Below are 26,156 nucleotides of genomic sequence, written 5' to 3'. Positions count from 1 at the left end.
CCAGGCTGGAGCCCTGACAGAACAGATGCTTGATAAGCAGATTTAGTTGTTTTGACAATGAGGAGAACAATGGAGAGTTCAAGAAGTCACATACAGTACAGTGGGATGTAGGCCCATGTATTTTGTTAATTTGTTTAGTTCAAGTGGATTGCTGAGATTTCAAGGCTTTCTGACGTAGGTTGCACCTGTAGGTGTATCTCTCAAGCTCTTTTTGAGAGTGAAATTAATATTATAGTGACTGATATTTCAGTTGTGGGGTGGAGGACTCAATCTTTCAAGTAATGTAATATTTGCTCAAGTAATTAACAGCAGGCACAAACAATACTTCACAATACTTTAACTTATCATTTTTCAGACAAATTGGTATGTTGTTTTTGCCATTGTGACCGGAAAGTAAGATCTTCCTAACAGGGGAGGCTGGTGGAGGTAGACATCAGAGGACGGGCTCATTGTAATGCATGGAACGGAATGAGGAATGGTATCAGACACGCATGGAGGTGTGTTTGATACCATTCCTCATTCCATTCAATGCATTACAATGAGCCCGTCCTCCGATGTCTACCTCCACTACTTCCTTGCAACTCTACACAGACAAAGTATCATAACAAGAGACACCATCAACAATCAATACTCTACATCAACTTCAACATTGATCATCATACACATCATCAAAGCATTTGCCTCTCAAGTTCAACAAACAGCCAGCTCGTTAACATACCTATAATTCCTCAGAGCAGTTCCCTCTTCTTCTCAAGTGTGCGTTACGGTGTGTGTGTGTTGTGGGAAGATGTGTGAGGCTTAGTGACGTTTCCCAGCCTACGGTTAAGAGCAGTGAACGTGACTGAGGACACAGGCTTAGACGTTCTGGACCACTAAGCCACTGACACTGACATCTGCTGCTTATTTACCTGCTGCCAAGGCACATGTTAACCTTGTCTCCAGGCTGAAATTGCTAGAGTGAGAGTTGGCTGGTGGGTGAGATTACACACATGTTGACTAGGGAGGCCTCACAGAAAACAGGTTTAAAATATATATTTCTAAGTCTGGTCCATTATACTATAAATATAAACTAGGAGCGTATAAAGATGTTTTTCAGGGACATAATAACCTAATAACCTATATGTTTGAGAATAGCATGCAGTTAACATGCAGCATGTTTTCCCTGAGTGTCTGACAGAACCATATCTGACAATACAACATTTCCGGGGAAAGAGTCAAATGTAACATTAAAAACTGAGTATCCAATTGATTTGAAAATGGAAAATGTACACACAAACAAGAAGTGTAATTCGTCCTTCCCTTTCCATTGACAAGGGGCATTAGTGTTTCTGAGTACGGTGTCTGCAGGCGTCAACAGGCAGGTCAGCCAGACATGTGATGTCATCAAGTAACCTTGTCAAGTCTCTAAGACTCCACTTGGCTGGACTGCATTTGCTGTTTATCTGTGACGTTAATGAATCTTTAGTCGTTGGTGTTTAAATTAGAGTACTTTATTTACCCTCATTGAAGATATTTTGCATTGGAGCATTACAAATATTCAATATAAAAACGTACTCATACAGTACCAGACTCATACATACCAGAAATGTAAAGAAAAAACGATAACCAGGAAATATAAAATATACGATAGCACAGCTGTGTGTGTGTGTGTGTGTGTGTGTGTGTGTGTGTGTGTGTGTGTGTGTGTGTGTGGACAGTGTGCATTATGGCTATATTGGGTCAGTCCCCTCGATCCAGGGCTGTGGCCCACACTTCGTCCGAGGGGGCCTCTGGTACGACCCAGCCCTGGGGGACAGAAGTACCATTGTGGTGGTCCACTGGAACCAGGTACAGATCCCAGTCTCTCCTGGAGGGACACAACAGCAAAACAGACTAGTGTTACATACTGTTAGAATGAATGAATCAAATTAAGTAATGTAAGCAGCACTGCAGAAATTAACCTTATCTGTATCAAAGCTGGCAGTGAGTGCTCTGCCTGCGTGTAGTATCCTCTAAAGGCCTGTAGAGGGTGATGAGGGGGCAGCTCAGCTGGGGAAAGGAGGGAATAAGTCATATGAGGCATCAACATTCCAAATCATGTCAATACAAAGGCTGATGCCGATCAGATGACAGCAAATATGTCTCAACCTCCACTTATCTGCCAGTGATGGTGTGCAATGACTCATGAAGCCTTTTGAAATGACTCACATTTTCCTTGAAACGTCTTGCATAAATGTACTTTGAAATGAGGGAAACACTGTTAATCATGGTTTTCGCTACCTCCAAAGAGCATCGTCTCCATTTCCTGTTTCTTCTGCAGTTGCCTCTCCCTCTCTTTCTTCTGTCGCTTCTCCAGGTCTCTCCTGCGTTCCTCCTCTTGCTCTCCCTCCAGCATGACCCTGAGTGCGTTCTCCTCCGCTCCGTAAACGGCCGTCCTCTTCCTGATCAGAACCCTGAGGCGCTCAACCAGATCGTCAAACGTCCGGTCATCCTGCTGCTCCGGGAAGATCCCTGCAAAGAGCATCAACAAACAGCAGCCGTTTTACATTTGACTTTCTTGCTCTCAATAGAGATCCTGATGACACAGCAATGTTCTCATTTGTCAATGAACGTACCCGGTAAAATAAAGCTCACTAGGTCAACAAAAAGTACACACAGAATGCCATGACACTGAGGTCTATGAAAGAGGAGCAAATGGAAACAAATGCGTCACAACCATGACGTTTCCTCACCTTTCCTGGATGCTGCCTCCTTCCTGAGTTTGCGTAGTTTCTCCAGTGACCTGAGGATGTCCAGCATTCTCTTAGCATCGCCCTGCTTCTTCCTCACCTCAGAGAGAACCGTGTCTGCAGCCAACTTCAGCTCCTGTTCCTGATAGAGGCAAATAGCAGAGATAACAATGGTTAGGATGCTACATATATATATATAAGTTCACAATCATTTTAGCTAAAAATTAAACAACATTGTTTCAATTTATGCATGACGTTACTATTCATGAACACCTATTCAATGTAGCATCATGTCAAACCAATGTGTTGATGCCTGGTGCATGAGCACACGTCGCCCCCTGCTGCTGAAAAAAGGTCAATGGCCATTACTTAAAGAGAATTGTCCCACTCCCTCTTTTCTTTCACTCACCCTCTTCTTCTCTTCCACTTCATGGATGCGTTTCATCCTCCACTTGTCTATAGCTGCTTCTCGCTCAGCCAATCGTTCATCCTCCATCTGTTTTTCTTCAATCTGTGCCAGTTTTCGACGACGTTGCCTGGCTCTCCTTTTACTGATACAGGCAATTTTCTTTTTAATATCGTCAACGCATTTAGAATCACTAAAGACCTTCAGTTTCTCTTGCAGTTCATATTTCAAACTCAGCGCCTTGGCGTGAGAGTCCGCCCAAACACTATCATTCTCCAAGTTGAGCTTCAGTGTTTCACAAGCAACGGATAGCTTTGAGACAAGTTGAACAGCGCCGTAAAGGTTGTCCCGTATGTGAGTGACAGATAGCTTTGCATGCATTTGCTTTGGGTCTTTTGGTGTCATGGGCGTCTTCTCTCTGTTCTTCAAGAAACGTTTAAGCCACTGCTCATCCTGCGTCCTCTGAATAGACTCCTCGTCCAAAGGCTGTGTATCCAACGGCTTCCCAATGCCCTGGTTGGACTGGTATTCTCTGCCATAGGGACCCATGGAGGGGGAGCTAAGGAGGGGTCTGCTGCGATTCTCAGAGTAACCACTGTCTCCATGTTTGTGTCTAAAACTTGGGTCAGGACTACTATTAGGTTGAAACCCATATTGACTGTGTTGTGGTGGGCCAGTCCCGGGGTATGCTGGGTGTTGAACAAATGTTGTTTTATTGGTTGAATCTCCCATGTCACCAACACCGTAACCATGACGAGCCCATGAGTTCCCTGGTGCGCTGGAGCCTGACTCTGGGGGACCATGAAGAGTCCTTTGAGGGTCGTTGAACATGGGAGGGAACTGGCCGGCTCCCGGATTACTGAGGGACGGTGGTGGCATTGACGGATCGAAGCCATATCCATGGGACATAGGTGGCCCATAGCCGTCAAATCTGGGCGGTGGTGGTGTAAATTGGGGTCTGAATACATGCTGTTGACTGCCATATCCTGATACTACTGGTGGCGGCGTCCATTCTTGGCTGTGAGGGAATCTCTGCCCGCTTGTAGGTGCTTGTTGCGATGGATGTACATATTGTGGAGCATTTTGACCGGGCCAAAATGTGGAAGGACTTGTCATGTTACTTTGAAACGTACTCCGCGAGGGGTCACATCCAGGATGCATCGGCGGCGGTCCGAGGTACTGTCCCCCTCTCGGATAAAACGTGTTCGGATCTCCAGTGTTGGACAAGGGCTGTTGCTGTGCTCCAGACGAAGACTGAACATTTGTTTTATCCATTTTCAAAATAGTTGATACCGTGTGTGTACACTACCGACGTAGGAGACAAAAAAAGTTACAGTTTAGCCTCAAAATTATGTTTTATATCGGTTGCCTCCAACCGATCATGGGAACCATAAGCGTCCTTCCATGTTTACATCATGATGTCACTAACCGGATACTGTTCTACGTATATCCGTTAAAGTGGGGTCATCTCAATCTATCAACTATTGTTCTATACTGTTTTTCTCTAGCCTCATTACTTCATTATTCCCACCGATTCGACGAAAACCTATTTATATATCGATTGTTACCCAGTCTAGTCTCTGGAACATAACCTAGTACAGATGAATGAAAAGAAAGGACGGGGAGAGGAAGCGAACATAGACTATTGAGACGCACTCCAGATGTAAGCTGACGCAAAACCACAGACTACCATAGGGACAGTCCCAATAAATCGGGGTATTTCCCTCTCCACTTCAGAAGCAGAAGTAGAAGTAAAGAGGTCTCCTTTAGCGCCCACAGATGAATCCTCTCGAAAAAAGTGGAGATGGGGTGGACAGTTACAAAAGCACTGCGACCACCCCAGCACCATAAGAGAACAGGTTGTAGCTCACAGACACACACACACAGTCACCACTTTTAAATGATTAATAATATATTTATTAAAGTTTTGCATTTACATCCTTTTGAGGTTCACAATTATTCCAGGGCAACGTTTTATTTCCATCCTGCCGGTCTACAACAGTGTGCCAGACAAACCGCAGCATCAGATATGCCAGGCTGCTTTGGCCAAAACCACACCATCATCTTGTCCTTACTGCCTTTGCACTGGAGAAACTTGTACTTCAGAATTAAGTGTAAAAAACCACAGGTTCTTTTACAGAAACTGCATTGAATAAACAGTTAATGAATTGAGCAAACCAGACGCATTTCTAAAGACCTAAGCGAGTATGTTTCCATTTCAAAACACTTGTGATATCATGGCTTTTGTATAGGTGTAGGTAGTTATTTTTTGTTCCAAAAAGAAACATTGAATACAAGCACAATGAAAATCTTACATTATGTTAAAAAGCTGGTTTCGATCTTTCAAACCCTCCATATCCAGCCCAGATATCTTACAGGTTTCATCTTGTGCATGCCATGCATACATTAATTGTAGTTTCAGTGTTGATCTTTGAAAGCCACCACCAATCACCAAAACTGACCTTTTTGTAAAGTTAAAAACTTGACTATAAATACTGTATTTGTTCTGTAAAGAATGCTGCAACAACATTGAAAAGAGTTGTTGTGAAAAACAGTTCCCTTCATTCTATCAGAGACCATGTTAACTTCCTCAGATTTAACATTGAACGTAACACTTCTTTAAAAATGCTTAAAACACAGAGTATCCTGTTTGGTGGCCTCCACTGATTAAAAAAAAGTTCCACAGTTTTGGCAAATTGAAATACAAGATTATTTTGCACTTGATTATCAATCCAATGCCATTTGGCTCCCAAACCAGGAGTTCTCAGGATCGGGGACACTAACTACTCAATGAGTAAAAGTAAATGTATCTTTACATCGATACATATTATTAACAGTCTCTCCCTCTCTTGCTCTTTCACACTAGAAAGATGGTATTGGTATAGTTTATTTGGTTAATGTTAATGTTAACTCAAATCTAACCTTTGCTCCAATATACAGAAGCGAGTGTTTTTTCAATGTATACAATCTCACACATCATTACCAACATTCATATAATTTCGATAACATTATTAAAGTTTGAACAACTTTTTTTTAGTTTTTTTTTAGACTGAATAGAATGTTCTGGATTTTGAAAAACCCATAAGGTAGCTTATTCAATTTAAATGATGGAAACGTTCCACTTTTCCAATGAGGAGCCAATGAGTGATGTCGCAGAATTAGTTCTTGGCTGCATCTGCCTGTCTGGGCCAGCTCTCTTCCTCAATGCCGGTGTCATACTCCTCCTCAACAGATTCTTTAACAGGTGCTCTGGAGAGTGAACAGAAAGTATTATTAAGATATTCAAGCCTTGATTCTATTTCTCATTCCATTACATGCCTTACAATGAGCCTGTCCTGCAATTTCTACCTCCACCAGTCTCCCCAGCTACACATTTATATTCAATCAAGTCCTGGTATGAATGTTTGTAGTCAAAACACAATTAATTTCATTTTCTTTTTCTTGTAATGCATACTCACTTTACATATTTAGGCACTGATTTCCCTTGGACTACATCTTGGTTCAGTTCAACGGCCATGATGTCAGAATGTGGCACTTCAAACATGGGCTCAAGCAGCAATTTCTCCTGTTACACAAAAAAGCAACAAAGAGGATTACTAATCACTTCAGGAGGTAAAAAGAGAACTCATGCATTTTAATTTGCATCATCCATCTTTCTTACCATGATGGACCGCAGCCCACGGGCACCGGTCTTTCTCTCCAAAGCCATCCTGGCGATGGCTCGCAAGGCATCCGGAGTTATGTTCAGTTCACACTGAAATGGAAATGAGAGGATTTTTTGTTCCAAAAAGAAACATTGAAGGAATACGCAAATACACACACACACACACACACACACACACACACACACACACACACACACACACACACACACACACACACACACAAAACATGAAACGCCTGCCTCTCCTGCCTCACCTTGTCCATGCTGAAGAGCGCCTGGTACTGGGGTAATACTGCGTTGCGGGGCTCGGTGAGGATCTGCACCAGCGTCTCCTCGTCCAGACTATGCAGGGGGACCACCACAGGCAGACGGCCCACGAACTCCGGGATCATCCCAAAATCAATGAGGTCTCTGGCCTCCACGTGCTTCAACAAGCGGTCTTTCTCCTCAATCTCCAGCACAGCGTCCACCTCGCCGTTGCTGTTAGCCTTGTCTGCAGCTGCTGCCGCCCGCCGCCCCTGACCCATGTTAGACGGCGTGCCGAAACCCAGGTACTGCAGACAGAAGGGTAACGTCACGGACAAATCCACCTCTCTACATTCATGGGTACTGTATATTCAACACAGTATTTATTTTAGAAACACAAAACGCTTAAACTACGAAGTTCAACCATAATACATATGGACACAAAACCAAATACTGTACTGACCTTTTCATTCTTCCTCCTGCTGATGATCCTGTCCAGTCCGTTGAAGGCACCGGAGGCGACAAACAGGATGTTGGTTGTGTCGACTTGCACTGTCTCTCCTCGCAGCTTCCTGGAGTTCTTCTCAGGAACATTGACAATAGTTCCCTCCAGGAGTTTGAGGAGACCCTGACAGGACACAGAGGGGGATATTTCATATCATAATACGAGGCACACAAGGACGACTACACAATCAACACTGGGAGGAGACAGGTCCATGTCAAGGAATGAAAATTCGATACTTTTCCACAGAATTGACTCTCAATGACATTTCTGTGGAAAACAGATATACGACACGTGTGTTACATGATAATACGAAAAGAGACGTCAACGAAAAACCACTTCTGAAACAGGAGCCTTTTATATAACTTTCAAGTAACATTCAGTGGCATATCAAACCTGCTGAACTCCTTCACCCCCCACATCTCTAAGCTGGTGGATTCCAGGCACACTGCCAATCTTGTCCACTTCATCCAGGAAAACAATGCCTGCAAGACAGAATGAGAGAGAGCTGAAGACCACTGTATACCTCGTGGTTCAAAGTTGACGAGTTGCACATACTGTGCAGACAGAAAACATGGTGCAAAGAAGTCATGCCAAATTCTAAGATAATGACATTCACTGAGGGTGATGACGTGCTATGTCGATCTGCTACAATTTAAGTACTTGATAGATAATTGTGTTTCAGATACTTGGAACAACACAGTAAACAAGCAACAACGCAAACCGTACCTTGCTGTGCTTTCTCAACAGAGTAGTTGGCGTCCTGGAGGAGCTTTGCGACGACAGACTCGATGTCCTCTCCCACGTATCCAGCCTGAGTTAGCGTGGTACAATCACAGATGGCAAAGGGCACGTCTAAGCACTTAGCCAGAGTCTGGGCCAGAAGGGTTTTACCTGCAACATGGATGGATGTCAATGTCAGCCATTGGGCAGAGGGAGATTAGCCATTATCATAATTCAATTCCTCGACATTGGTAACACTTTACACCATAACCAGTCACCATAAAGGCTACATACTCTTATGATAATAATGTAGTGGGTTTAAGTAAAGTGTAACCCAACTATCTAATTCCCGTTCTTCTAAAAACATTGTTCACCCACCCGACCCAGTGGGCCCCAGCAGCACGATGTTGCTTTTCTCTAATTTGATGTTGGTGTGGTGGGAGTCGAGGACCTCGCCCCCCCTCTTCTCCTGTGCGGGCTGCTGGCTCGTCTGCTGCACTGAGGCACCCAGCGCGTTGCCATGGGGACTGATCCCGGCGATCTGCAACAGCTCTGCGAGACAAGAGAAAGAGTGACAGAGGTAGCTTTAGATTTGGCCAACACTAACCTTCTAAAAATCACACAAAAACCAGCTGCCATTCTCTCCCTAGTGAGTAGGGAGGAGTTCCAAAAGTTTTAATTGGAGTAATTCAATTCTCGAGGACCCCACTAGGCCATCAGGGATGACTTTTTTGAGGGTTAGCTCCGGAAAGACCCATTTTGAAATTATTTGGTCAAAAGGGGGAAAACATCATGGGTGCAGGCCGTGAGCTTATAGACTATGGCAGATACATACCAGCCACGGAGCCTGTATTGTTTGAAATGATAACAAATATACATTGGGATTACACAACATGCTGGGTTATACATGAAGGCATACAGGCTGACAGGAAGGAAAAGGATCATGAAGCGGAGAAGAAAGAGGCCAGCTGCTTGGAAAGCACCCAAAGTAAATATGCTTTAAATCAGAAAGCACATAAAAACAGTGGATAACTTACAAAGTGTAAAATGACCATCTGCTCAGGTTAATTAACGTAAATCTTCCAGAGGAGAGAAAGAGGTTTTCTAAATGTCATCACAAGCAACAAGAGAGAGAGATATGGACATGTGGATTCAGGTCTTTCAGACATACAAACCTATTTACCACAACTGTATTCCATCCCTTCTTACAGTACAAAGACCCACGCTGAATATTACCCCTGTGGAAAATACACTTGCGTTGACCTAGTTTTGGCATTGACCCTACAGTACGACAAAATGTTTGTGTGGAGTCCAAGTGTGCCATCTATTAATAAATGTTTCCCCAAGCCTCAGTGTTTAGTTGTATGTCTACACAGATAGCATGAGTGCGATTACCACCAGGTTAATGGAACACCTTAAACCCTGTCAGACTGCACGTACAGTACTGTACATGGCTCACTCGCACTTTGCCCAGATTATTCTTACGTAATTTCTCTCGGTTGTGAAACTCTCAGGCTGGAATGTCACCATTTATAATCTCAAACACATAATCTGCACAGTATTTTGGTATAAGATGTGTTTTCGTAATTTAGCTGAGAAGCGGAGGGTGGAGGAGAGCATACCATGCAGGAAGAGGACGTTGGCATTTGTACAACAGGACTATTAGTTGATTGAAATTGAAAAGTGCTGAGCAGTCGGGTATAGGTTGCTTTGGGAGAGAAAGCTGCTGCAAGCTCCCATAGCCACAGAATAGTGTGCAGTAGTTGATATGCTAGCAGTTTACCACTTACTTGTCATTCTGCTTTCATCCTCTCGTCTTCTCAGCTCTATCTCTACAGGGAAGGGATCAGAGTTGTCATTTTGGTTTGGGTCATTTTGGTTTGGGTGTGGGAGCTGAGCTACGCAGCGCCCCCAGACCCCCCACTGTAGGAGACAACAATACTCACTCTTCCATTCCCAGGTTTTGTATTTGTACTTTGTGTATTTATAAAACAAAAATATTTATATAAAAAATTATTGTGTAAGTTGGAATTTAAGACCACTACTGTTACCTCTATAGCAAGGCACAGGAGAAGGCCGAACATCCAGGACCATCTATACACCAAATCATGGACCAACTAATGGCTATACAGCACACTATACATCAAATCATGAACCAACTATAGACCAAATCATGGACCAACTATACCCCAAATCATGGACCAACTATAGACCAAATCATGGACCAACTATACACCAAATCATGGACCAACTATACACCAAATCATGGATGCACTATGAAGACCAAATCATGGAGGAACTAGGAGAAAGCACAAGGACTGAATTGTGGAAGGCAAATCATTTTTGTATAACTATAATTGCAGTTATTAGTCAATTTGGACAACTATAATTGCAGTTATTAATCATTTTGTATAACTATAATTGCATACATTAAAGAACAAAATGCAGAGTAATATGTATGTACAACCAAGGTTAGTCTGGGAGACATTCATGTGTGGTTGGGTGCTGGGGGGAGAGATAAGGGGACCCCTGGGTACCCCGAGTTAAGTCATGGGATCGGAATGTTGAGAAACTAGAAGATAGTCCAAAAAAAGAGACTTATATGGCCTGGCCATACTATGGTATGGAATGTAAAGGAAGCTTTCTCTCTTATAAGTACCCTTTTCTTTGTTCTTTGACTTACTCTGGTTACCTCTTAGAGAGAGACACTATTGTTCTCCTGCAAACTTGTATTAAAACTTACTATTAATTGTTATTGGATTTGTACATGTCTTCATTCATTGAACTTAGGAGTTCGATACCCAACCAAATTTATTAGGAAGAAAGGATTATTTTCATCCACAGAACCTCTCTACTATCAACTCCATGGTGATGCCACTGCAAGGCGACATTTTAGCCTTTGAAACTCATTGTACAAATGCCAAACATTCACAGAAGAGTCAAACCATCTGCAAGAGAATGGAATTACATTAAACAGTCAAATCCTACATCAGATGTTGTAATGCATTACACAGGTGTGTAGAAATGTCTTATCCCAGGTGAATATATACAGTAACAGTATCAGTATCGATTTTGTTTACATTGAGTGTGGACAGTCAAAACAGCGGCAAATCAGACATGGCACACCACAACAACATGTAATTCTGGCACTGTACACACAGATGACTGTACCAACCTCGGGGAGTCAAGGAGGCCTGCTTCTCTGTCTCGACCGGTTGCTTTGCACCAGTGGCGGGGAGGTTGTTGTAAATTCGCTTGTAGTGGTTGTACACCGCCACAGCCAGCACTTTCTTTGCATAGGACTGGCCAACAACATACTTATCGAGGTACGCGTAGATCTGAAATACAATTTCAGCACACAGTTCATAAATGCGCCCCTTCGTTGCTTTCGTATAAACTCTGCTCGATCTACTTTCAGAGGTGTGACAGTCGAAAACCTGATTCGTTATAACTTCACATGCATGACTGATCGAGGGTAAAATGTTGGGACATGCAAGAGAGAGAGACAGAACCATGTGTTTTAGGTTCACATTTAAAACTTTGAATCGGACTTCTCAGCCGGTTTCGTTAATGCTGATGGTTTTTCTGACATTCAGTTGTACCTTTTTGGGGGGAGGAGGTGGTTTCTGCTGGAAGGCGAGTTTAGCAGCCTCGTTGGCTAACTCCTGCTCCTTATTGAGACTCTTCTTGGTGTCAGTCTCTGACAAGACCACAAAGAAGTGATGGCATTTCTCACATTTCACAAAACGTGTTGAAGCTAGGGAGAAAAAAAAGAGGGGGAAAACAGCTGTCAAGCCAAACCTAAGATTAAGTAGTTAAGGGTCAAAGAGGGCACAAGCACAAACTAGGTACAGATCTGTGACCAGTTGTTATGTTCATCAAATGGTGGAATCGGAACAAAATAACAATCAACAGAATGGATGAATACAGACAACTGGTCACAGATCTGTGTATTTTTCCTGTCTATACCCTAGCTCAAATTCTATCAGTCAATCACAGTTGAGGCTGGTGGAGGTAGAAATCGGAGGACGAGCTCATTGCGACGGAAGGCAATGCACAGAATGGTCACTCAGCTCCTCCTCTGGCCAACTACCTGATGAACCTCTACTCAAAACAAACACACAGACAACTACCTTTAAACTACTTTGGCTAGCTGTTCTCAAAGAGCAAACAGAGTTATCCGACTGTGATGCCTAACAAATCCTAACTGGCTATCTGGTCCTTTAGGCAACTTGCATGTCTCCACTGGAGGAGAGTTACATAAGGACTTTATATTTAGCACCACACAATATGTCCGACAGCAGTTACCCACCAAGTCCTATGGCTGTGTGAGAACGGGGCAGAGCCAGTGGATATGACCCCTCTAGGTAAAGCGGGTCAGTGGAAAGCTACAGTGGCAAGGGGGGGGGGAGGCATCATATACCCTTACAACCCCCCCCGGCAGCTTGTGGCGTGTGTTACTCAGATGGATCATAAACAGTCTATAATAGTGTGATAAAATAATGAAAATAAAATGATTGAACACACACTGCTTGCTGCTTCCAAATGTGGCTGTTGCTGCTTCCAGGCAAGTGTGATATTTGCAGTCTACACTTGGTGAGCAAACATTCACATTCTGTTGATTGTTATTTTGTTCCAGCTCCGATTCCACCGTTTTAAGAACATAACAACTCTTTTCAAGCCAAAGTGAAGTACTTACACACAAACGTTTCTACGTGCGTGCAGGCATCCCCACACTTAGGACATCGTAGCTGGCTGCCTCCTTTGCCCGGGCCTCCAGAACTGCCTCTTTTCCCACCACCTGTCTCGTTTACTGATTTCTGTTGTGAATCATAGAGCAAAAGACAACTTAATATGAAACAGTGACAAGGATATATTCCATAAAGCCCATCATGAGGGCACATCCTAACTTTTCATTGAAACACTGAAGAAGGCAGCTGAGCTTGCTGCCGAAACGCTGGTCCATATATAATTAGCATGGGAGCAAGAGTGTGGGAGCAAGAGTGTGCTCTCTCTCTTTCTTTTAAGTTCCACCCGCTAGCCTGCATCTCACCAAACATTTTCTTGTTTAGTTTTTTTAACACATTCTAACTTTTAACAAGACAAATGAAGGCTAATCAAGAAGACTCCAACTAAAATAAACGTACCTTTCCACCATCTCCGTCCTTTATGTCCTTAGATGAAAAATACACAGATGTTTCTGAGAATGACCTCACAGGCTCTCTCCTGCTCAACCGCACTCCATGTGCTCCTGCTCTGCTTAAGGCAAACAGCTGAACTCCGGAGGAAGAGATACCTGAGGGTGATACAACAAGTTGTGAAACGTGCAGGCTAATAAGAGCACTGTCAACAGACATGGCCTACTACAGAAACCAAGAGTAGGATGTTTACACAAAATTGGAAGAGGGCGTTGCCCTGTAGTTCTACAAAGAGTCAAAATTGGTCATCAGTCACATAATACCTTTTTTTTTATTTTTATAGATCAGCAACAATCATGTACAGTAAGTTGCTAACCAGCCATGAAAATATAGCCAACTGTGAACTAAATAGCCAACTGTCATAACCTACTGTGACGAACGCTCTGGGTCCAGTTGTGTAACTAACATGTCAGCAACCCTTAGGTAACGTTTACATCAGCTTAGCTAGCTTAGGCTAGCAAGGGGTGTCAAGTTGCTGAACAACCACTTACTTAACTCCATGCAGAATAGGAGACTACAATAGACACTTATCAATAGCCACTTCACTATCACATACATGAAGGGTAGCTACATACAACATGTAGCTGAAAGGTTTATGTATCTAATCAAGGTATATCTTTTTGTCTCTGTCAACATAGTAACACAACTACAGTGAGAAACAATGACACCTCTCTCATACATTGTAACAAAGTACATGATGAGCTAATCTGTAAAATGTGCTATAGAAATAAATGTGATTGACAGACTATATGACAGATTGCTATACGGTAACTGTCACTGCACTAGTGCGTAGCAATCCTTATAATGTTGCAAACTGGCAGGCGATTGACATGCTTACCTTTGTGAGAAGTTACGAACAATCTCGCTGCTGATCTGCATGTGCAGGACATTGTTTTCTTGATTCAACTGGGCCAAAAGTAGTAGGAATGTGGGAATCTATTTTTCAGAGATGAATGGCAGCTGGCTAATCGAGCTAGCTAGCTTGAGAACACAATGTTCTGAGCAGTTCTTGGACAGCTGCATTCAGGTCCTGCTCAGTGTGTAGGGGTTCGACCGAACCTGTAGAAAATGAGATAAAAGCAGGATTAAATATTCGGAAATACAGTATTTCTTTGTATCATAACTTGTGACTGTAGCTAGCTGGCTGTCTTAGCTAGCTAGCTAGCTAGCTAGTTAGCTAGGCAACTAGAAAAACAACTGACAGCCCCATTCCTCGCATACCAGTAGCAAGTTAAACAATGTGAAGTTATATTTACGATTATGCTGGCCTAAAATACAAACAAACCAAGCAATCGATGAGATATTGAAATTACACTGTCATGTTTTAGAATTTGCCACAATATGAAGAGTCTAATAATCCACACCTCTCTTTCCGACTAACGTGACAGTGTGTGGGGGAGTGGGTGCGTTCAAAATAAACAGTTTTTGCGCAGGTTTTCACATTAATAGATCTTCACATCAACTGGATAAGTGGTTTCCCTACGAGGACAGTCAGTATTACATAGTTTATTCCATTTAGAATTTGCGCAATGCGGCGCAAAAATGTGTATCTGCAACGCGCCCAGTGTCATATGCTAAGAATGGGGAAAACGAAAACTTTGATACACTGACGAAACATTAAACACATATTGCAGTATTACCAGGGATCTTCTTACCCCTTTAATCCCGAGAATAAAATGGCTGTAGTATTATAGCATGGTGACATAGAACAACTAGCTGCATACAATGAGTCAACTTTATCAGCAAATACATATTCCCTCTTCATTGTTATTTTCACATCTAAATATATGTAGATGCAATGTGAAAATCATTGATGCATGTTAATTTAGCTAGCCTTCCAATAGTATTATACTGCCATTGACCTGTGGTTGCGAAGGAAAGGAGGCGAGGACAGGAAGCAATTTCAGGATATTGGGACGCGTCCAGTAGCATCACGGAAGTCCATGCGTGCAAGTAATGTCATATGACTAGCTAGTCAGAATGAGAGGTAAAATATGGTAAAATGTTGCTAATCCATGGATAGAAGCGGACAGATACGGTGAATGATATCAAAGTGAACACGGTAACATTGTCCTCATGTATTTTAATTATTGCTTTTATCAATGTAATGGTTCATTGCGTGTAAATGCTGGGTACTACTTTGTGTTCGTTCCCGTTACTTACTTCGTCACGAGTGCTTGACAGCTAGCTCCTAGCTAGCTTTTTTTTAATTTATTTTTTACTTAGCTACAAAGAGATCAAGCGTAGAGAAGTTAACGTTAGCTATATTTTAAATTAAGTAAATTCTGTACAATTAAGTACTTGCAAGGCACTCTGTTTGTTCTGAGCTAAATCGAAACCTAACCCTGTCTGTTATTGACTAATATTTGATAGTATTGACCCAATAAGCTGCCAGTGATTTGTTTTCATGTGTTGCCAATGTGCTTTGCTGGACTTTTTGGCTTTATCTTCCATTGTCTGAGCCCCTGTTGGCTAGCTACGAAGTTGGTGTCAGCTGTCACACAATGCCTCTGAATCAAGATCAAACTGTAGCCAGAGGGAGCTCTGGTTGTAGCTGCCTAGTCTAGCTAAGTAACATAAGGCTGATTCAGGTTGCCTTGACGAAGCTTGCACAATTGTCTTATGTCTCCTTGTTTTTCTAGAAATGGAGGAGATAAGAGTATCTCCCGACTACAACTGGTTCAGAAGCACAGTGCCACTGAAACGAGTAAGCACAATTTCTCACTGCATTAAATATCAAGATGGATGGACTCAGGTGCTGGCTATAACCACAGCCAGTATAACAATTATATTTACAACACATTCTTCATGTCTTTCTCATTCATGTTATCCATCTACAAAACACATTTCCTGCTTGTTCACAGTAATACTGTATTTTCCGGTTTTGCATTTACACTTCACCTCTCTATCACCTTCAGATTATTGTGGACGATGATGACAGTAAGGTCTGGTCCTTGTACGATGCGGGACCTAAGAGCATCAGGTGTCCCATCATCTTCCTTCCCCCAGTGAGTGGAACAGCAGAGGTATTCTTCCAGCAAGTGCTGGCTCTAACAGGCTGGGGATACAGAGTCATCTCGGTGAGTTACAGTGCTGTGTAAGAGGCTGTAGGTTGTATCTACATTTCAGTGAGACATCCGTTCATACTTAAAAGACCAACGCCTTCATTTAGTTGGCTTACTACTAATGTGAGAATTGCTCAACAATGCGTGGAAGATTGAAAACAACAAACTGCTGATGTTCTGATGTCAAGACCCCAGCCGCAAGCAGAGTTAATGAACTCAGCTGTCATACTTTTTGTCTGATCACTCTTTCAGCTGCAGTATCCTGTATACTGGGATCTCTTGGAATTCTGTGATGGATTTCGGAAGCTTCTCGATCACTTGCAGCTGGACAAGGTATGTCTTCCTAATCATGTCACTGCTTATATTACAATGTTTCCATGTCTATAGCATGTCATTGTAGTCCTGCTGTATTTAATTTTGAAATGGCATGATCTGCAATTTGTACCTTTTTTTTCTGTTGTTTAAGGTCCATCTATTTGGTGCTTCTCTGGGTGGATTCTTGGCCCAGAAGTTTGCTGAGTGCACACACAAATCCCCCAGGGTGCACTCACTGATCCTGTGCAACTCATTCAGTGACACCTCCATCTTTAACCAGACCTGGACAGCAAACAGGTAGAGATTCAGTGACATATTAATTCCTTGCATCCTCTCCTCTGTCCTCCACTTGTATCCTACTAAAAATGCATTGGAGGAGAATATCTACAGGATTCTCCCCAAAGAAAAGAAGAGCCACAGGAAGCTTCTTTATTCCTAATTCACTATTCCTTGTTTCCCTAATCTTATATTGCAAAATATGTTAGTAACTCCTACATTTTAATATGTGGTACATGTTTCTGCCTTCTCACTATTCGATTCAGTTTTTGGTTGATGCCTGCCTTCATGTTGAAGAAGATTGTTCTTGGGAACTTCGCAAAAGGACCTGTAGACCCCAAAATGGCTGATGCTATCGACTTCATGGTTGACAGAGTAAGTTCTAGAAGCCCAAATACCTCTACACAACCAAGAAAACAGTGTTTTTTTTACATCTGCTTTGATGTTTTTAGATGATCTGAGTAGATGAGCTGTTTCACTAGTGTTATTTCAGCACACAAACACTCAAACTAACTCATTGCTCTTTGGGGATTCATGTGAGGCTGGCTGGTGGAATTTGATAGATCAGATTCTGAGAAACATAAATTAAGTAAATGTGTGTTTCCATGCCAGCCAGGCACAGGAAAAGGGTAATCTCTCTTTCATTCCCCACTGAATTAATTAAATGACAATGCTGTGTCTGTTCTCCTGTGTGCCTGTGTGTCTCCCTCTCTTTCCTGTGGCTGCGCTATAGCTGGAGAGTCTGAACCAGAGCGACCTAGCCTCACGGCTAACACTCAACTGTCAGAACTCCTACGTGGAGCCGCACAAGATAAAGGACCTCGCTGTGACCATTATAGACGTAAGATATGTTATTTTGCATTTTATTTTCAATTTTGCAAATGTCGTTGAATTCCGTACAGTAAGTCTCACTTTGCATAGCAGTAATAATTGACTCTGTTAATGGGTGACTCTTTGGCTGTGAGATGGAGTTGTTTGTGTTGCATTTGTTTTGCAGGTGTTTGACCAGAGTGCACTCTCGCATGAGGCAAAAGAGGAAATGTATAAGCTGTATCCAAATGCCAGACGAGCTCACCTCAAAACAGGTGGCAATTTCCCCTACCTGTGCAGGAGTGCAGAGGTCAACCTTTATATACAGGTGAGTACAGCAGCTCTGCCTGATTCCATATATCCAGTGCTTTGCTAAAGAATGTACATATCTTAAGCATATACAATGTGACTAGTCCACACTGTAAGATAGTCAATGTGACCTTAAGGTTTATTAAGAGTAGGTTTGGTATGGTGTAAAGCTTTATTTTCCTTGCTAAACCTGTCAAGTTTTGTATGGGATGAGTAACATGCATGTGATGTAAGAATGTGACGTGCATCTGTGATCAAAACTTGTGGCTCAGCCTCAGTTTGTCTAAAGAGGAAGCAGCATTGTTGTGCCCCGCTGCTCTTTCCCTTCATTGGTTTCTTGCTCTGAAATATTTCAGCTGAAAAATAAAATGCAAATAAGCAGTGTTCAGAATCCTCCCCTCATGGGTTTCATTACAAACTTGAACACCCAAGAGACTAACTCTTCACCTGGGTTGGCTTGAGTTGGCTTCATGACTACATTACCCACAAGCCTTCTGTCCGTTTTCTCTGTTTCCCCTCTCAGATTCACTTGCGCCAGTTCCACGGGACGAGGTACGCAGCTATCAACCCAGCCATGGTGAGTGCTGAGGAGCTGGAGGTTCAGAAGACTCATCTGAGCAATAACAGTGATGAAGACCAATGAGACTACCTGCATTACCCATCAGCCTCTCCTCTCCCAGCTCTCATGGACAGGCAGAACTATGGGCACTTTTCTTTGACCAGCAAACTGAGATCTCCACCACTACCACCACCCTGTTGCCATGATTGGCTTCACCTACAGAACTGCTCGTTTTTTCAAGGAGGCTTCCATTGATCTCCTTTTGTCTATTTTTTTCTATGATATTGAATACAATCAATCAAGCTGAATGGATGCTATTTTTATTTTCCAGAAAACAATAAAACAATATTTTAATAATTACTGTTACTGTAAATATATAGTGTAATTGGCTACTTTGCTTTGAAAGAACTTCGTATGATGCCATATTATGAACCCTTTGCCTTATGTGATATAAATCTCATGCATTTAGTAGATGTTGCACTTTTGAATCGTCTGAATCTCATGTTTTTCCCTACTGTGGTTTTGTTTATGTTTAACACTGCCAACCAGTGCACACTTGGTAAGCCAGAAAACTCATGCACTGATGACAGATATAACATTTCATGATGTTACAAGGAATAAATGAAATTATGTATCATGTTAAGCATTTAAGTTGTAATTGAATTAAAGTCTTGGAGCATATGCTCGGCTGTGTGATGTGTTCTTTCAACCAACTATGCATTTATAAAGGGTTAGGGACAGATAAGGGGCGTAACTAGTACAATGTGTACTAGTACAATGCACTATGGGTATCTTAGCACTATGAATACTGTGTACATGGTGGCTCATCAAAAGTGTTTCTTAATGTTGCCTGCACAAAGACACTTTACCAAGACATCTTAATAGTTAACGATAAACTGTTTTAATCTTAATGTACCGCATGCAAAACAGTGATCGAACAGACAGCAGTCTATTGTATTGCATTATCGATTGATAAATGAGCATAGAAAATAGTTTTGCATTAGTAAAAATTGTCCTTTTAGTAGATTGCATTTCATAGTAAATATCTATGCGAGACACCTCTCTATGTTTGAATAGTGGGCTGCATAGATGATGATGATCAGCTGGAACTGGGCGGATGAGATTGTGCTCACATTTACAGGAAAAGGGCATTTGAATTTAATCTAAGTACAACTGAGTGGTATAAAACATTTGGGGCCGGTTTCACAGACAAGGCTTAAGCCTAGTCCTAGACTAAAAAGCATCGTCAGTGGCAATTTGCCATTGAAAGTGTGAATTAGTCTTTAGCCTTGTCTGTGAAACCGGCCCTTGGTCTATTACAATAGTGCAACAAACAACACTGAAAAAGCATTCCATTTCATTCTAAAATTTGGCAGATAGAGAAAAAAAAGGTGGTTTCAATAAGAATGTTTGCATGTACAGTAGGGATTAAAAAGGTCCCTCTAAAAACCATTTGAAATGGTATCGTAACAAATTTGCCTTTTAGGCTGGAGTTAAACAGCAAGCGGTCTTGAACACTACAAATGGTGTGCTGCGAAATAGCCCTTGAACATGAGGAGATATGAGTAGATGGCACAATAGAGAATTATTTTTCATTGTCTGTTAGCCCTTAGAGAGCTCCTTCACATATGCAGTACAGTGCATGCACTCATACAGTACAAATACAGTATTAGCTAAGCAAAAAAATAAAATAATTCTACCTTCACACTGAGTGACAACATATTCTGACTAGTCCAGGGTTAATTGACACAGCCTACTATCTTTAGGGCATCCCCAATGTGTGGTTTGAACCCTGGGCTAGTCATTTAAAAGAGAGGCTGGTTAGTGAGTGTGTTTCAGGATTGCCTTTTCGTTCACATAGCAGAACATTTCTTGGGAGAGCTTGTGTCTGAGTTGGCCTTCTGTCTGATACTTTCTGAAATGAAAAGGAAAGAAGAACACATCTGTACAGTGCAAAGAGAGTCACTCACTCTCAGAAAGTAGAAGTGTGATAAGTCTAATAAATAATTGTTGGTGTAATATATAATGGGACATAAAGCTGTCTTCGGAGTGTGGGGTAGTTTGGAATACCACACACACACACACACACACACACACACACACACACACACACACACACACACACACACACACACACACACACACACACACACACACACACACACACACACACACACACACACACACACACACACACGCACACACACACACACACCTGCTAGGTCAGTCCTGGAGATGCCCACCAGTCCTTCATATAGGCCTTTGATGGGGTTCTCTCCTGGGATCACCACTCCATGCAGCCAGATCAGCAGCATACGGTGACCATGCTCCTTGAAGCTCTTGGTACCTGACACATTACAAAACACAGTTACATAACATTGAGTCATAGATCTGGGTCGCATCTCAATCATCTACAGTAGCTACTATAGCAGGGGTCCCCAAATTGACACCAATAATTTCCCATGACCCAAACAACTTGATTGCAGGCTATGCCAACAAATGATAATGACGTCAAAGTGTATTCGAATCGCTTAAAAGATTCTCTAATTGGTTGGATTTAAACCCTAAAACACTGCAGTATAGGCTACAGGTGCAATACATTGTTTGTCTTCATACAGAAAAAAAAAAGGTGTGTTATTTATTGAATTGTCGTTCGATTTTCTCAGAGGATCCCAATTTGAAATCAGGGGACCCCACATCAGGGGTCCCGATCCCATGTTGGGGAACTGCTGTACTAGAGAGAAAGCCACTTTAGATTGTTGAGACGTCTCCCTGGCATGGGATCAGAGAGGAGCACTAACTACTTCACCTGTCCATTGCTGCTCTATGGCACGGATGTGTGCGTCAGTGAAGCCCCAGTACTGAGCTAGGATCTTCCACTCTCCCCGCGACAGGTACTTGGTGGCCAGCCTCCACATGACAGAACGCAGGTGCTGGGTCTCCAGCTGGTGGTCCTGCTTGAAGCTCAGCTGCTTGCCCACCCACGAGTCACTGTCGCTGCTCATGTTGTCCTGGAGCAGAGGGAAACGGTAAAGCTAATGTCGCTACGCTAGCTAGCTCTCAGTCCAACCAAGGTGCATGAAATGAATAACAAATTACACCTATATCTACAATCTATCAAACACATTCAGACACTTTCTGAGGAAAATTGAAGTTCAATATTTGGTTAAGGCTAACACGTTGGATTGGTGCTGAAGGAGATAAACTCAGAATACAGGATCAGTTCTCTCATTGGTCGTTAATGTAACAGAGGAGAATGAATACAGCCAGCACACTCAAATGTTCCACCATGTCCTTTATTAAACAATCAACATTTCGATCCAATGTTTTGTTTAATAGAGGTGCATGGTGGAGCATTTGAGTGTGCAGACTCTATTCATTCTATAGTGACTCTTCTCGGCCCTGCTGAACCCTACCCAAGGATGTGAGTTTTGACCATACTGATGTTACAGTGGAACCCACCTTCTCCCATTTGTAAAAGCGGTCTGCTTTGATGATCATGTCCACCAGGATGACATGGCTGCCTCTAGCTGCTACTTCCAGAGAGGACTTACCCTGCTGGAAACGTCAACACATACAGCAATGCAACATGGGATTAAATGAGGCACCCATCATCATGCACCAGTGGAGGCAGAAATTGGAGGACGGGCTCATTACAATGCATGGAATGAAATAAGGAATGGTGTTGAACACGTCTGTTTGATGCATTACAATGCATTCCTCATTCTGTTACATGCATTACAATGAACCTGTCCTCCGATTTCTACTTCCACCAGCCTCTCCTGGTAGGCATAGTCCTCATAAGGCTTCATGCTGGATGTGTTTACAGTGTTTTAGTTTTAGAACACCTGGGGCCGGTTTCACAGACAAGGCTTGAGCCTAGTCCTGGGACTAATTCACACATTCAATGGCAAATTGCCACTGAGGATGCTTTTTAGTCTAGGACTATGCTTAAGCCTTGTCTGTGAAACCGACCCATGGCAAGTTGGCCGAAGGAAACAACTGTTGACTAGGAAAACAAGAGCAGAACAGGAGATTCAACAATCTAATGTTACGCATGTAGATGTCAATGTTAAGATATGAATCGTGCACAGTGTCTCTATTGTGCGAAACAATGTCATGTGGCATGTCCTATCTATGTGAATGATTTTTGATTTGATTTAGGTTGTATGAGTTGTGTAATACACGTGTTATTCATTTCAATACAACAGCTTTTTGTGTTTTAACCCAATTATGCCATCAGGGACAATAAAGTTTATCTTATAAGATAGCGAGACTATGAGCCAGAATGACTATCTCTGCAGTGATACCATTCAATGATATCAGGGGAGGCTGGTGGAGGTAGAAATCTAAGGACAAGCTCATTGTAATGCATATTTATCTTAAGTAAAATACCTTATCTAGGAGTTTGAGGTTAACTCCAGCTATGAGGATCATCTCAGCAATGTCCTGCCGGCCGTGCTCGGCTGCGATGTGCAGAGCAGTCTGCTGCCTCTGTGGGGGGAGAGAAATCATGTGAGAGAGGTCACTCCCTATCAGAACCCAGCAGAGACACGCACACGCACACGCACACACACACGCACGCACGCACGCACACGCACGCACACACAGACACACACACACACGCACACGCACACGCACACGCACACACACACACACACACACAGTTGTAGGATCTACATCCATATATATCTGAACAAAGTATTGTACAATGTTGCATCAACTAGAAAAAGCCACAGCTGTCCACCTCCCATGCAGAACAACCCAAATTATGTCTGCAGCCATTAAAGCGAGACTAACTCCAAACTGCTGTCTGCTTATTAAATATGCAAATATCATAAACTTGTATATGTCACACTTAGAGTTAATATAGACACTTGCAAGTACACAATGCATTGTTGCAGTTGAGTGCATTGCATAACATGTTCACATATAGGGCATAAGTAACGTTAATGTGCAGTAGTGGAAACATAACTCACGTTGTCGGCGATGTCCAGGTCGCAGTCAGCATCGATAAGTAGCCGCACAATCTCTGTGTGATTGTTGAGCACGGCTATGTGGAGAGGTGAATTGTGTTGCTGTTCAAAATAAACACAAGGAACAATCAGACACAAATGGATGTCACATTGTAATCCCCAATCAGGGACACTGCTTTGATTTACAGACAGGGTTTGAGGCATTCACAGTTTAGTTTGATTATCTGAACAAACACCAAACAACTAGAATGCAAACATTTCATCTGGGCCATACACTGCACGGGAGCTCCCCCTGCTGCATAGGCTAGTCACTGCAACACTGAGAGAACACCATACAGGCAGGATTTTGTTCCAGTTCAGCACTAACACAGGATTCAGGTGATAAACTAATGATACTCATTGTACTGTTAAACATGATTGGTTTATATTAGAAGTGTTAGTGGTGGACTAGAACATACATACGTCTGTGCGCATACACACACACACACACACACACACACACACACACACACACACACACACACACACACACACACACACACACACACACACACACACACACACAAGCCCTCAAAGGGCCAGGCTGAGCCATCCTTGCTCTAGAAGAACAATGTAGATGAGAAATGGGTTCTACTTTGCTCTGGCTCAGCGATAGACAGTTTCCTGTCTCCCATATTGCGGTTTGTCCCCCCAGGTTTAAGATGATTTATAAAGGGGGTCTGAAGACAAATGGGTTCCCTGAGCCTTGGCCACAGACCCTGTGGCCCTTCGCTTCCTTAAGCCATCACACAGACTGCCTTAACCCCCGAGCTCATCTATAACCACCAGGACAACGGTGGCAACCACATTAATACACATCACAGAGCATTGTTTTCACAACACTACTTTTATGGTTTGTAGCAAAGCAAGGTATTCCATCAAGAATTGGGCTTTGATCAACTGAGCTTGGGATGTTCTTTCCTGAGGATAGTAGGACAGTTAGGAACACAATACAACCATATTTTTAGTTGCCGTAGTTGGTGTCTGAATTGATTATATTGTGTAAATTGTGTGTAATTGTTTGTAACGTAGGCTAATTAAATTGATGTAATTTAATGGAATGTATTTTAATATAAGCAGGACTCCCCAGAAAAAGAGACCTTGGTCTCATTGGGACACTTGCAATTAATTTTAAATAAGCAAGCCTTCTTACAGCAACTAAGCAATGTAATTGTACTATATGAACAATAAACCTGGCCATATTGAGTAGGCCAATACAGCTGCCAATTGGGACACTTGCAATTAATTTTAAATAAGCAAGCCCTCTTACAGCAACTAAGCAATGTAATTGTACTATATGAAGAATAAACCTGGCCATATTGAGTAGGCTGCCAATTATTTCTTCAACTTCTACAATACCTGGTGCATGGATACAGCAGCATACAGGGTGGCTTGTGTACACCCCGTCTGTCCATTGTTATAGACGTCGGCTTGGGTACTCATACTGTCTACACAGATACAGATCAGCTTGGGTACTCATACTGTCTACAGTGATACAGGGAGGCTTGTGTACTCATACTGTGAACAGTGATACAGGGAGGCTTGTGTACTCATACTGTGAACAGTGATACAGGGAGGCTTGTGTACTCACGCTGTCTACAGTGTCTGTGTTGATTCCAGTCTCCAGCAGCAGATTGGCCTCCCTATCAAAACCATGCTGGGCCACGTAATGGAGAGCATTCATATTCTTCTGCACGGTCGTGCAACAACACAGAACAGGACAGGTCAGAGTTACAGCTCAGGCTCATTTCGTATTCTCATTGACAGACACAGCCCTATCCATTTCAGAATGTGTCTTGAATGTGATAAGAACGTTGGAAAAGATGAGACATATATAACAACAGTGGAGATGACGGCCCTTACGTTGGTCAGTGTGTTGACGTTGCAGCAGGACTCCAGCAGCAGTTTGACACATTCATAGTGGCCTCCGTCAGCAGACTGGTGCAGAGATGTCAGTCCATCCTGCAAAAAACAACAAGTAAACATTATTTTTTTCATATATCTTCACAGCACTGTGTGTGTGTGCGTATCTAGTTCTACACTGTGCTCTGTGAGCCAACACACCGAAATACATATCAGTGGAGGCTGGTGGAGGTAGAAATCGAACCACATTGTAATGCATGGAATGGAATGAGAAATGGTATCAAACACACGTGTTTGATATCATTCCTCATTCCATTCCATGCATTACAATGAGCCCGTCCTCCGATTTCTACCTGCACCAGCCTCCCCTGATACACACACATAATAAGAGTCAGCGGTATACTCACAATGTTTCTCTCATCGATATCCACTCCTATCTCTACGATCTTCTGCAGCACCTCTGTGTGTCCATGCTTGGCTGCTAAATGCATGGCTGT

At 42.6% G+C, this 26,156-nt stretch overlaps 4 protein-coding genes across 4 annotated transcripts in view; 1 reads left to right on the top strand and 3 right to left on the bottom strand.

Moving 5' to 3' along the window:
* Positions 1-1,525: 1,525 nt before the first annotated feature.
* Positions 1,526-4,505, bottom strand: pdcd7 (programmed cell death 7). Its single transcript, XM_083691212.1, has 5 exons — positions 3,118-4,505; positions 2,712-2,850; positions 2,260-2,490; positions 1,941-2,028; positions 1,526-1,846 (listed from the first exon to the last, which is right to left on the bottom strand). Exons 1-5 carry the CDS (start codon positions 4,387-4,389, stop codon positions 1,720-1,722), a joined length of 1,857 nt encoding a protein of 618 aa, XP_083547338.1. The 5' UTR covers positions 4,390-4,505; the 3' UTR covers positions 1,526-1,719.
* A 516-nt stretch (positions 4,506-5,021) lies between these two features.
* clpxa (caseinolytic mitochondrial matrix peptidase chaperone subunit Xa) lies at positions 5,022-14,829 on the bottom strand. The gene is made up of 15 exons (XM_083691187.1): positions 14,812-14,829; positions 14,286-14,506; positions 13,397-13,545; positions 12,949-13,069; positions 11,852-12,006; positions 11,425-11,587; positions 10,040-10,081; positions 8,628-8,801; positions 8,256-8,420; positions 7,923-8,011; positions 7,488-7,652; positions 7,033-7,332; positions 6,776-6,868; positions 6,573-6,679; positions 5,022-6,363 (listed from the first exon to the last, which is right to left on the bottom strand). The coding sequence occupies exons 2-15, from the start codon at positions 14,335-14,337 to the stop codon at positions 6,273-6,275; spliced, it is 1,866 nt and encodes a 621-aa protein (XP_083547313.1). The 5' UTR covers positions 14,338-14,506; positions 14,812-14,829; the 3' UTR covers positions 5,022-6,272.
* A 553-nt stretch (positions 14,830-15,382) lies between these two features.
* spg21 (SPG21 abhydrolase domain containing, maspardin) lies at positions 15,383-19,462 on the top strand. The gene is made up of 9 exons (XM_083690979.1): positions 15,383-15,509; positions 16,090-16,154; positions 16,366-16,527; positions 16,765-16,845; positions 16,979-17,124; positions 17,370-17,478; positions 17,837-17,944; positions 18,101-18,241; positions 18,746-19,462. The coding sequence occupies exons 2-9, from the start codon at positions 16,092-16,094 to the stop codon at positions 18,863-18,865; spliced, it is 930 nt and encodes a 309-aa protein (XP_083547105.1). The 5' UTR covers positions 15,383-15,509; positions 16,090-16,091; the 3' UTR covers positions 18,866-19,462.
* Positions 19,463-20,475: 1,013 nt separating this feature from the next.
* Positions 20,476-26,156, bottom strand: part of ankdd1a (ankyrin repeat and death domain containing 1A) — a 9,260-nt gene continuing 3,579 nt past the window's right edge. Inside the window, exons 7-15 of the mRNA XM_083690905.1 lie at positions 26,067-26,156; positions 25,660-25,758; positions 25,388-25,486; positions 23,761-23,859; positions 23,177-23,275; positions 22,244-22,339; positions 21,591-21,792; positions 20,997-21,128; positions 20,476-20,696 (exon numbers count right to left, since the gene is read on the bottom strand). The exon at positions 26,067-26,156 is cut by the window's right edge and continues 9 nt beyond it. Of these exons, the coding sequence (XP_083547031.1) occupies positions 20,635-20,696; positions 20,997-21,128; positions 21,591-21,792; positions 22,244-22,339; positions 23,177-23,275; positions 23,761-23,859; positions 25,388-25,486; positions 25,660-25,758; positions 26,067-26,156 (978 nt within the window). The 3' untranslated portion in view covers positions 20,476-20,634. The remainder of the gene's footprint in view (positions 20,697-20,996; positions 21,129-21,590; positions 21,793-22,243; positions 22,340-23,176; positions 23,276-23,760; positions 23,860-25,387; positions 25,487-25,659; positions 25,759-26,066) is intronic.

This window comes from Argentina silus (genome assembly GCF_951799395.1).
Source record: "Argentina silus genome assembly, chromosome: 19".
NCBI lineage: Eukaryota > Metazoa > Chordata > Actinopteri > Argentiniformes > Argentinidae > Argentina > Argentina silus.
This window is presented reverse-complemented; position numbering and strand designations above follow the sequence as displayed.